Source organism: Panthera pardus, unplaced genomic scaffold, assembly GCF_024362965.1.
Source record: "Panthera pardus isolate Hobbes unplaced genomic scaffold, ASM2436296v1 HiC_scaffold_19, whole genome shotgun sequence".
NCBI classification, from domain to species: Eukaryota; Metazoa; Chordata; class Mammalia; order Carnivora; family Felidae; genus Panthera; species Panthera pardus.
Window position 1 is genome coordinate 12,294,582 of NW_026526754.1, and position 11,844 is coordinate 12,306,425.

Consider the following 11,844-nt stretch of genomic DNA (forward strand, 5'->3'; position numbering starts at 1 on the left):
TCCACTCCCGCTCCCAGCCAATCACTCTGGGGAGGCCAGGGGTTTCCCTTCGGTATCCCCCAGCTCGCCTCAGCCTCCAGGACAGTGACGGGGGTGGGGGGGGGGGAGGTGGGGGGTAACCTAGTATTAAACAAAAGGGGAACCTCAAGAAAGAAACGAGTGGGCTTTTGAGACCTGTGGCTGCAGCAGCTGAAGGCAGGCCATTACCTTGAAGAGAAAGGCGGGGAAGGTAAGATGGCAGGGGGAATCATGGGGAGCCTTGCTGGCCCAGGCCTCCTCCCTGGGAAAGCTCCAACTTGCCCAGAATGAGGCTGCAGAAGCTGGTGGGCTCTCTGCCGTCTGTGTCAGGGAAGAAAAGTTGCTGACAGTTGTCACCAGAGCAGCCAGGTGTTTCCCAAACTCCAGACCCCGACCTCAAAAGGTTTTGCTACCCAAACACCCCCAGGGACCAACGTACACCTGCCCGCATCAGCAAAGTCCCCTTCCCCTCCACCGCAGGCTCCCTGGGGGCCAATGGGTACAGAAGTTGAGAGATCTACTGACCGTCTGCGTCAAAGTGCTTCCAGATTTCCAGGAACTGGGACGCCGTCAGCTCGGCCAGGTGCAGGTAAGGGGGCTGCTGCTGCGGGCTAGCCATGGCGAGCGGCTCGGAGACCTCAGGCGCACAGCGCTGTCCCTGCGCCCGGCTCCGCTCCTCCACTCGGCCAGGTCCTGCGCGCCACGCTGCCTTTATATACAGTCCGGAGGCTGCGCCCGCGCCCGGCCGCCAGCAGGGGGCGCGCGCGCTCAGAGAATCAGCCCGGGTCTCGGCGGGCGGCGGCCGCGCAGCGGTTCGGCCAGTGGGCGCGCGGCGCGGGGAGCGCCGGGGACGCGCACGTGGGCGCTAAGACCGCTCGCCGCCAGGCCAGGGAAGCAGGGGCCCTTCGGTGCAAAGAGCGGGGAGAGGCTGCTCTTGCCTCTCTCTGACCTTCTTCAGCACAGCTACCAGGTATTGTTACTAGCAGTAGCAATAGTAATAAGGGTAGTAGCCGCAGCACCACTAATAGTAATAATAATGTAAGCTTGACAAATAGCATCTGCACTTCACGGTTCACTGGGTGTCTCTCATGCCTGCTCCCGTCTGACCCTTACACAACAGGAAGAACAGGGACTAATTTTCCGAGGAGGGGACTTGAGACTTCAAATGACTACATGATTTGTACAGCAAAGAGGGGCCCGAGCTAGAATTTGAACCCAGCTCTTTCCCCACACTCTCATGGTCCCTAAATGGGGCCCATATTGGGGAGAAGCCAAGGATTCTCAAGGCTCTGGAGGTGGGGGGAGCGGCTGGAATCAGGGACACCCAGGGAAGATCCAGATGGAGTGGAGGAGGGGCTTCCACTGTCCCCCTGGGGTCTTGGTTGTTGCCCTCCCCAAGTCCCTCTGTGCCCTGGTTACCTGCCTCCCCCTGGACAGGCTCTGGGGGCTTTTAGACAGTTCTTCAAGGAGTGGCAGAACTACCTCCTGGTGCCGGGTCTTAACCGCACCCACCTAAGGACATGATGGGAATTTGCCTAGGCCAGTGGGCAGAGAATAGCCATTGCTGACCTAGGAATGTTCTGTGCTGGTCTCAGAGAAAACAGAAGCAGCTGCTGAGGGCAGAGTCCTGAGAACGGCAGACAGGACTCCCCAAGCTGGGCACTAGGCTCCCTCCCCACTCTCTCCAGTAGCCTGAGCTCCTGAGCCCCCAGGCCTGTGCACCCATTACCCCTGGAGCAGCTGCTAGTCCCTCCTTTCTCCCCTCTCCTGCTGAGCGACTGAGAAATGGATTGATGCTCATTAACACGTACTAATGAGTGTTAGCTGAACTGCCTTCCGAAGGGAGAGCGAAAGAGAAGGAGGTAAGTGAGAATCAAAAGGAGGTCGCTGGGGCAGAGGAGCCAGGAGGAGACAGAGGGGGAAGGTTGTCCCTTGGAGGGAGGGACAAGCCTAGAGCGAGACTGAAGGAGAAATACAGAGTGAAGGTCCCCACACCACTTGATTTCGCTCAGAGCAAATGTGTTCAGAGTTTCTTGCAGGAACAGACTGGGAGAGAGGAATCAGAAAAAGCCAGCTTTTGAGGACTGTATGCATTCCCCTCGCCTTTGTGCCAGAGGAGAGTCCTGAGCTGAGAAGTTCACCAAAGCCCGTGGGTCTCTTTTGTACTGCCCCCGGGGGGGCAGGATTGTTCATTGGTTAGGAGCAGACACTCTAGAATCTGGGTGCCCAGGGTTTGAATCCTAGAATAAGCTGTGTGACCTTGGGCAAATTATGTAACCTATCTGTGTCTCAAATTTTCTCTTCTGCAAAATGGGAATGTGAGTATTTACTTCTTAGAATTGCTCTGAGATTTAAATGACTTGATGTTCCCACTGCCCTTCATGGAGCCAGAGATCAGCTGTGATTAGCTTGGCAAGATATTCTTTGGCCAGCATCCATCTTCTGGAGTGGCGAACGGCTCCTGAAGGGGCCAACCCCAGAGGGAGGCCAAGGGGAAGGCTAAGCAGGAGCTCTTCACTGTGCTGTACAGCCCCACAGGGGCCAGGCTCAGCCCCTTCCAGCTTTGATGCTGTCCCTTGGGCTCCTCTGTCTCACCTCCTGCTCCTCCCCTTTCTCAGATGTGTGGGGTCAGAGAACTCATCCCTGGTACCTCCTTGTTGCTTTGGTTTTCCTGGTGAGGAAGAGAGAGTGGATCTCCTGCTTTGTACTTTTCAGAGCTGCTGAGATGGGGATTGGGTATGAGGGGGGTACTTTGGCTTGACGGGGGAGGTCCTGGGTATGACTGTAGTGTGGCCCCGGTGACCTCCAGCTCTGCATTGGGACAGCCTGCATCATTCATTTTAGATGCATGGTTAGAGTCTTTCTGAGAGGCCCATTCCTGGGCCATCTCAGACAGAGAGGGCTGTAAAACCCAAGCAAGTCCCTTTGTCCTTTGTCCCCAGCCAAGTACTGCAGGAGCAGTGATGTTTAGGACTTATAAGCTCTGCTCTGGGGTCAGAAAGCTGTGGGGTCAAACCCACTTTGAGGGCCTTGAGCAGGCCATTTAACCTCTTTGAACCTTAGGAAAAATAGAGGTAATAAAAGTGATACTGGCCACGCAAAGTCAGCGTAAAGACCAAAAATAATGTAGTCAAGGCATTAGCTAGCAAGAATCCTGGTGGTGGTATGTGCTTAATTAGAAGGTAGTTATTACATTAACATAGGGTGTCGGGAGGAATTTTTCTTGTTGTTCTGAAAAGGGGCTAAGTACCCCACTTGTAAAGTTACCCCACAGAATCCAGGCACCTCCTGTCTGCTGGACTCGCTAAGCCTGTCCTTCACTTCCACCCAAGGCCATGGGCTATTCGAAGACAAGGCTGTGGGATGGGGGGGGGGGGGGGGGGGCTTGTGGGCGGAGCCTTAGCCTTTGGGCAGTGCAGCATTTGTGGCTCCTCTGGGGCCAAGTGTTTTGGGGGGTCTTCAGAAGACCTCTCCAGGTCATGGGGGGACATCTGCAGTAAGAGGATGCTGGCATGCCCAGCTGGTCCCGGAGTAGAATTCTGGAGCCTGGGACCCATGTGAAGACAGAAGCGGTGCCGTTTTTGACTCAGGGTTGCCTGAAGGCCCGCACTGTCCTGTCCTGTGCCTGGAAGGATTGCACCCCATTCCTGTTTTGTGCAGCCTTTGGAGGGTGCTGTGCCTCCTGAGAAAGGTGCATGGAGTTTAAGGAAGGAGCGGAAGCCAGATACCTGCCGGTTAGTCCTTGGTGTTGAAGGAAGTCAGGGCGGAGCTGAAGGCCGCTCTAGGAAAAGCTTCTTTCTACTGTGCTAGACCCTCTGACTCCCCAGACACCAGCAGCAGTAGCTGTTCCAGCACACGGGGACCAGATGGGTGAGGAGAGTTCCTCCCCAACTTCTCCGGGCAAGGGGATGTTTCAGAGCACCCCCTCCTCGCCACGTCATGCTTAGCCCAGGTGGAGCCAGAGCCCTCATCCAGTCTGCATTGGGGCAGATGGGAAGCTTTGAATCGGAGAAGACTGGAGTTTTAGGCTAGACTGGACCACGTTTATGTAACTGAACTTGAGTAGAAAACCATGAACTCAGAACAGGAAATTGCTGAGGGATGGGGAAGAGAGATTCGAGGAGCGTGTTTGAAAGCAGTGATGATGCTTATATCTCAATGAGTTGAGACTCTTGTAATTCATTTTAGATGTCTGAGGTTTTGCTACTTTAGATGCTTTTATAGAGGGTTTTGGTATGTCTTGTTTGGTTTGGGCCTTGCAACTAGCCTAGCAGATGTGCAGTGCGAGAATTAGGCCCATTTTAAAGGTAAGGAAACCAAAGCTGGGAGAGATTAACACCCAACCGAGACCCAGCCAGGGTGGGACCCTGAAAAGCTCTGGCTCTTTCAGTTTCCTGTTTCCAGGGCATATGGAGTCCTTGGGGACCAGGTGCCAAGCCCCTGGCTGGTGTGTGCAATGTGCTTCCTAGACCCTGGCCACAGGGCGCCTCCCTGCAGCAAGGAGTGATGCCATGTCCGCTGTTTCCAGGATGCCCATGGGTTCAAGGTGATGGCTGGCTCCTCCCTTCTCCAGAAGGGGAAAATCTGGTAACATTCTCCTTTTTGCAGCCCCAGCCCACCAGCTGTGCCCCGAGTACTGCAACCTAATGCCAAGGATTGGCAAGAAGACCTGCCCGACTTGCCCTCTGCTCAGACCCCAGAATCACTTTCCGAAGGGAGAGAGGCCTGCTGACTGAGAGGTGCTGAGATGCTGGGGAACAGATGACAGACTCGCAGCCAGCACCCACTGGGCCCAGGTAATTGGCTGAGCTCCTCAGAGCACCTGGTGTTAGTTTGGAGCACATCAAAGAGAAAACCACAAGCCCGATATGGTTCCTCCCTCTGCCTAGAAATATTTCTTCCAGATATTGCTTCTTTGGTCTTTATAATGGTTAGGCCTGGCTACCTGGGTGCTGGAAAGCTGGCCTTGCTTCCCAGAAAGGAGGATAAAAGGGATGCAGGAGCCCAGCAGTTTCCATGGAAACGGATCAGGTGGAGGAGAATAGAGTCCGGAGGAACCCAGAGGTGGGAGCAGGACTTTTGAGTAAATTCGGTCTGAAGCCTGAGATTCTATGGATAAAACATTTCCCTCCGACGAGGGGGTTTGGGTCACCATAATGGCAACAGGATGTGGAATAAAAAGAGCTGGAGGCTGTTGAGGGACACCCTCCCCCAACTGGCAGGGAATGGGGGCCGAGACCTCCGGCTCCAGAATCCCATAGGTCCCTCCCAGCTTTTTTTTTTTTTTTTTGGTTCTGCTGCTAATCCGCAGTTTTGCCAGGTGATGGCTGTGTGATCCTGGGCCAGGTGTCTACCCTCTCTGAGCTTTCATTTTCTCACTGGTAAAATGAGGATAATTCTGGTAAATTACTTGTATGGCTTTTGTGAGTGTTAAACATAGTAACACATGTAAAGGGTGATGTAAGGCCTGGGACATGATAAGCGCTCAAATGTTGTTATAGATGAGCAAGTAGAAGGCAATTGGCAAATCTAATCCAATGAGTGTAGCAATCCCCCTGACCAAAGTGATTGGTTCAGGGATAGGCAACGAGAGATTGTATCTCAGAATGTGAAGGAGCTACAGAAAGGATACCCTCTCCACTTGCAGATGTTTTGGTGCGAAACAGTGAGGTCTGGAATTGCTGCAGCCATCTTGACACCATGAGTGAAGAATCTAGAGTGGCCTAAGAAGGGGAAGGGCATAGAGTGGAGATCGAGGATGAAGCCCATATTGCAAAAGGCAGGGCAAAAAGACTGTTAGAAATTGGGTTGATGTGATGTTGGGGTCTGGGAGCGAACGGTCGAGGAAGAATTCTTGAGACCTTTTCAGTGCGAAAAAGGTGGTTTTATTAAAGCATGGCGACAGGACCTATGTGCAGAAAGTTGCACTGGGATTGCACTGGACTGATTATGTATATTTTAGTTAGTGGGGTTTAGGAGTAGCATGAGTCTCTAAGGAATTTGGAGCAAGGCTTCCAGGATCTTAAGGGGCTAGCTGCTATTAAGATAAGGTTAATGGGGGGCGCCTGGGTGGCTCAGTCGGTTGGGCGTCCGACTTTGGCTCAGGTCATGATCTTGCGGTCCATGAGTTCGAGCCCCGTGTAGGGCTCTGTGCTGACAGCTCAGAGCCTGGAGCCTGTTTCAGATTCTGTGTCTCCCTCTCTCTCTGCCCCTCCCCTGTTCACGCTCTGTCTCTCTCTGTCTCAAAAATAAATAAACGTTAAAAAAAAAAATTTAAGATAAGGTTAATGAGACCCTTCAGATGTATACCAGTGGGCCATACGTTTGAAGGATGATTGCTAACATATATCGTGGGGGTGATAGACATAAAGGAAATTTCCAAAGGGGTTTTTAAAGAAGACTTACAGGATCCTGGAGGTCTGGCTAATGTCAAGCTACAGTTGCTTTTTGCCTCCAGCAAAGTATTCGCATTTAGGTAGTTGAGTTCCTGGAGGAAGGTCACTCTGCCTGCCTCAAGTGTTTGTCACTGGGTTGCAAGTTGTAAGGAGATTTCATTTTTTTTTTTTTTTTAACACTTCTTTTGCCTTTGTTCTTCACATCAGGGTCCCATGTGACATCATTTGAACTGTTGGATCAGGCTGAGTCTGAAGTACTGTTAGACTTCCTCAGTTGTATGAATCGATATACCCCCATTAATGTTTAAGCCCATTTGTGTTGAATTTTGAATTTTGTTTCATTTGCAACCAAAAAGTTCTAACTCCTAATCCAAGAAGAGGGCAATTGTTCTAATGGAAGCTGAGCTTGGGGAAACTTTAAGAACAGAGGCTTCTCTCTTTCTTGTTTTCTTAGGGTAGCAGGGCCAGTCTTTCATAGATTTTGTCTCCATTTGGACAGTTTCTTCTCTTCCACACCAACATCTTCCCAACCTTGCCTCCTCCTCGCCTATCGTAGCCACCGAAGCGTCAATTTGTCCTCAAGAGTCATAGCTACCATTTCTCCTGATAGCCTCTCTGTTTCCCTATACCAAATTCCCAAGAGAAGAATGTGATTGGTCTAGCCCATCTTTTTCTGTTGGCCTGTTCAGATCATAGGTTGCTGTCCCATCGTCCAGCTGGGGGCAGGAAGTGGCGACAGGACAGGGAGGGGGATTTTTCTCTTAGAGGTGGGGGCATGGTGGCATTAATTGGGTGCTCAAGGTGGAAAACTCAGACAGGCAGTGGGACATGTTTGCTGTAAAACTGAGTAAAAAACACTCTGACCAATGAATCCACACGTAAAACACAGAGTGGGATGCGTGAGGAGTGTCATCTAGAACAGGGGTTGACAATGTTTTTGTTTTTGTTTTGTAAACTTTTTTTTTAAGGCCATTAGTAAATTCTGGGCGGCTTTGCAGGCCAGAGGGTCTCTGTCTCAACTGCTCAACTCTGCCACTATGGCACAAAAGCAGCTACAGACAATATGCAAACAAATGAACATGACTCTGTTTCAATAAAACTTTATTTATGTTATTTTTATTTTTATTTTTTTATTATGAAATTTGTTGTCAAATTGGTTTCCATACAACACCCACTGCTCATCCCAACAGGTGCCCTCCTCAATACCCATCACCCACCTTCCCCTCCCTCCCACCCCCCATAAACCCTCAGTTTGTTCTCAGTTTTTAGGAGTCTCTTATGTTTTGGCTCCCTCCCGCTCTAACCATTTTTTTTCCTTCCCCTACCCCATGGTCTTCTGTTAAGTTTCTCAGGATCCACATAGGAGTGAAAACATATCGAATCTGTCCTTCTCTGTATGACTTATTTCACTTAGCATAACACTGTCCAGTTCCATCCATGTTGCTACAAAAGACCTTATTTCATTCTTTCTCATTGCCACGTAGTATTCCATTGCATATATAAACCACAATTTCTTTATCCATTTGTCAGTTGATGGACATTTAGTCTCTTTCCATAATTTGGCTATTGTTGAGAGTGCTGCTATAAACATTGGGGTCCAAGTGCCCCTATGCATCAGTACTCCTGTATCCCTTGGATAAATTCCTAGCAGTGCTACTGCTGGATCATAGGGTAGGTCTATTTTTAATTTTTTGAGGAACCTCCACACTGTTTTCCAGAGTGGCTGCACCAGTTTGCATTCCCATCAACAGTGCAAGAGGGTTCCCGTTTCTCCACATCTTCTCCAGCATCTATAGTCTCCTGATTTGTTCATTTTGGCCACTCTGACTGGCGTAAGGTGATATCTGAGTGTGGTTTTGATTTGTATTTCCCTGATGAGGAGCGACGTTGAGCATCTTTTCATGTGCCTGTTGGCCCTCCGTATGTCTTCTTTAGAGAAGTGTCTATTCATGTTTTCTGCCCATTTCTTCACTGGATTATTTGTTTTTCGGGTGTGGAGTTTGGTGAGCTCTTTATAGATTTTGGATACTAGCCCTTTGTCTGCTATGTCATTTGCAAATATCGTTTCCCATTCCGTGGGTTGCCTTTTAGTTTTGTTGATTGTTTCCTTTGCTGTGCAGAAGCTTTTTATCTTCATAAGGTCCCAGTAGTTCATTTTTGCTTTTAATTCCCTTGTCTTTGGGGATGTGTCAAGTAAGAAATTGCTGCGGCTGAGGTCAGAGAGGTTTTTCTCTGCTTTCTCCTCTAGGGTTTTGATGGTTTCCTGTCTCACATTCAGGTCCTTTATCCGTTTTGAGTTTGTTTTTGTGAATGGTGTAAGAAAGTGGTCTAGTTTCATCCTTGTGCATGTTGCTGTCCAGTTCTCCCAGCACCATTTGTTAAAGAGACTGTCTTTTTTCCATTGGATATTCTTTCCTGGTTTGTCAAAGATTAGTTGGTCATACTTTTGTGGGGTCTAGTTCTGGGGTTTCTATTCTATTCCATTGGTCGATGTGTCTGTTTTTGTGCTATAAAACTTTATTTACAAAAACATGTGGTGAGCTGGATTTGGCCTATGGGACATAGTTTACTGACCCCTGATCTAGTAGAATGAGTTCTAGGCTCTCTCTGACCTCTCCAAGCTTCAGTTTTGCTTTCTATGAAATAGAGACTGTAATAGAACCCATGTAGAAGGACTGCTGTAACATGTCGGTAAAATAATGTATGTAACTTACTCAGTACAGTGGCTGGCACAGAGTGGTAGATATTGGCTGCTTTTCTTCTCTTTATCATTGGGTGGGATCTCAGAATAACTGGATTCTGGATCCACCAATTTGCTTTGTGAATCTAGAAGCGTCGCTTCATATTCTCTGAGCTGAGCTAGGAGCTGGTAGTCCCTCTTTTCAGAAGGTGGGACAGGATTCCTAAAGAGACGATTGGAGGAACTAGAGAAAGGCAATACTCTGGCTAGGAGGGCAAAGGGAAGGATAGCTGCAGATGAATCCAAATCTGGATGCCCTGTGGCCTCCGAGTGAGGCTGCCTTGGCCTCTGCTCAGGGACCTGGCAGGGAGCCCTGGGCTCAATTTGCAAACAAACCTACTCCGTTTCCTGCCAGCATGGGACTTCCTGGTGGCCAGGAATTTGGAACCTTTCACCAAGGCTGGGAAAAGGGTCCCTGAAGGAGGAGTGTCCTACTTCCAGGATTTCCCAGGAGGCGGCAGAAATGTCAGAATGAAATACTCAAAGATAAGGGCTGCATTCCTTTTATTAATGGATTCATTTAAAATTTAATTTGTTCATGCCATCAAAAAAAAAAAAAAAAAAAAAAAGATTGACTAACCATCTACTTTGTGCCAGGCACTGTACTAGGCCCTGGGGATTCAATGGTTAGCAAAACATAAACAGTTCCTTTCCTCAGGAGTTTAAAGTCAAGGTAGGGAGGCAGACATTGATCAAACCACACAGTTGAACACAGAAGTGCAAAGTGAGTGTGTAACAAAAGTCCTGTAAATACCTGACATTTATGGGAAATCCATCCTGAGAGTGAATTAGGTGAAGGGAGGTAGTGAGCACGCCTGAAACTTAAATCCCACCACGCAAAGGCTAGAGGGGTTCTGTGGTGGAGAAACTGTAAGAAGGTCAGCGGGACTGGAGCATAAAGTGGGTGGAGTGTATGGTGGGGTGACCCTGGAGAGGTAGGCATCGGCCAGGGTCCGTCTCCCAAAGTGAGGGGCACCTCCCTTCCGCCAAGGGCAATCGCCTAGAGAAGGATACAGGTGTGACAAGTGAGTGGCCGACACCTGCAGCAGCTGCAAGGTGGGAACCCTGGCCAGGGAGGGGGGTGGGGGGCACCCAAGAGTAGCTGCTGCACCCCAGATATGACCAGGTGCAACTGTGCAGTCCAGACAGGCAGAGACAAGGCCAGCCCTTCTGGACCAGTGGCCAGCGGGGAGGACTCAGTGTTTCTCCAAGTGACCTCCACCTTCCACCTTCCACCAGTAGTTACACTCACACTCAGGTACTGTTCTGGACAAAAGAAACCAAATCTTCCCAAACTGCCCTTCTTAAGTGAAACCGCATGGTGGTGCCATAAATGGGCAATTTTAAATTGTGTTCCCCCATTCCTGTCCCTGCCTGCTAGCAGGGTGGGAGGATGATTGCATTGGTTATGGGAAGCAAAGAAACTGCATATTCCTTGTGCATCTCTCTGAGTGCTCTGTGACCCTGATACACTCATTTCTTTGTCACCCCTGCTGGAATGGAAGCAGGGATCCGTCTCTTTTGTTCAGATTTTCCCAGCTTTCATATGGACTCAGTCATTGTTGAATGAATGAATAAATGAATGAATGGCAGCAGAGTGGAAGAGGATGTTTCTGTGTATAGAATCAGGACCCTCCGGAGGCTGTAAAAATGACTCCAGGCACTGACCTGGCCAGCTCATCTCCTGGCAATCAGGTATCAGGCAGTGGGCCCATTTGGGTGGCTCTCGGGAGGGCAGCTGCTCGCCCTGTTGGGGGCTGTGGTACCGGCTGGTGGGGAGGAGCTGCCTGGCTCTCAGCCTCTCCCCTCATTCACTAATCCCCAGGCCTGGCTCTTGGCTCTTTCCCTGCCCTGCCTTCCTGATCACATCACTGGGAATCCCCTCAGAGGCAGGCCACAGGATGGGGCTTGAGGGGGAACAGGTCTAAGCTGGAAGAGGCCACAGTGGGGCACTTCCTAGAGTCTTCAACTCTGGCTGTTATTGCTGATGGTCTGATACAGGAGCCAGAAGCTCAGGCCAAGCCCAGCCCAGCCAGTGCTGGAGGGTGACAAAGGAGGAGGTCCAGAAGGAAGAGAGGAAGACAGGGAGAAGGGTAGAAAAGGGAAGGGGATGCGGTTTTCCAGGAGTTGCAGAGCCAGTTAGTAAAGCCTGGGCCTCCAGGGTCACCCACTTATAGTAGATGCCAGTGGTGCCCTGCCAAGGTCCTTCTAACAATGGGACAACAGCCCCCAGCTGCTTTGAGTGTTGACCGCTAGAGCTCTAAGTTGCACCATTCTCTGGAAAATTGCTACTTGGTCCAGAGATGCTCCCCACAGCCCCACGTAGGACAACCCATAGCCAATGACTGACAGATACAGGGCATCATGGCCTGGCCCCTTGCTTCAAGATGCGAGAACCCCTGTGGTACCATTCATGCTCCAGAACTCCCTGTGGGATGAGGCTGAGGCCAGACTTCAGCTGAACCGGCACCTTCTTCCTCTGCCCCATTCATCTCCCCTGATCCTTCCAGATTTCTCCTTGGCCCGCTCCCTCAATAACTCACTTGCACAAGAATCCTTGTCTCAGGCTCTGCTTTCAGATCAGTCATAAGACATAGTGTCAGACTAAAATCTCTCTTGCCACTTGCCGGGAAGCCCAGCCCTGCAGTCTAGGACCCCAGGTTCTGATGTTATCTAGAAACATGTGTGCCT

General features: G+C 50.3%; 1 protein-coding gene and 1 long non-coding RNA gene across 2 annotated transcripts in view; one reads left to right on the plus strand and one right to left on the minus strand.

The window, feature by feature from the left end:
• Positions 1-713, minus strand: part of CALB2 (calbindin 2) — a 28,915-nt gene extending 28,202 nt beyond the window's left edge. Inside the window, exon 1 of the mRNA XM_019455351.2 lies at positions 544-713. Within this exon, the coding sequence (XP_019310896.1) occupies positions 544-637 (94 nt within the window). The 5' untranslated portion in view covers positions 638-713. The remainder of the gene's footprint in view (positions 1-543) is intronic.
• Positions 714-892: 179 nt separating this feature from the next.
• Positions 893-4,814, plus strand: LOC109270994 (uncharacterized). The gene is made up of 2 exons (XR_002081782.2): positions 893-988; positions 4,627-4,814. It is a non-coding gene; the product is annotated as an uncharacterized LOC109270994 (long non-coding RNA).
• The last annotated feature ends 7,030 nt before the right edge of the window (positions 4,815-11,844 follow it).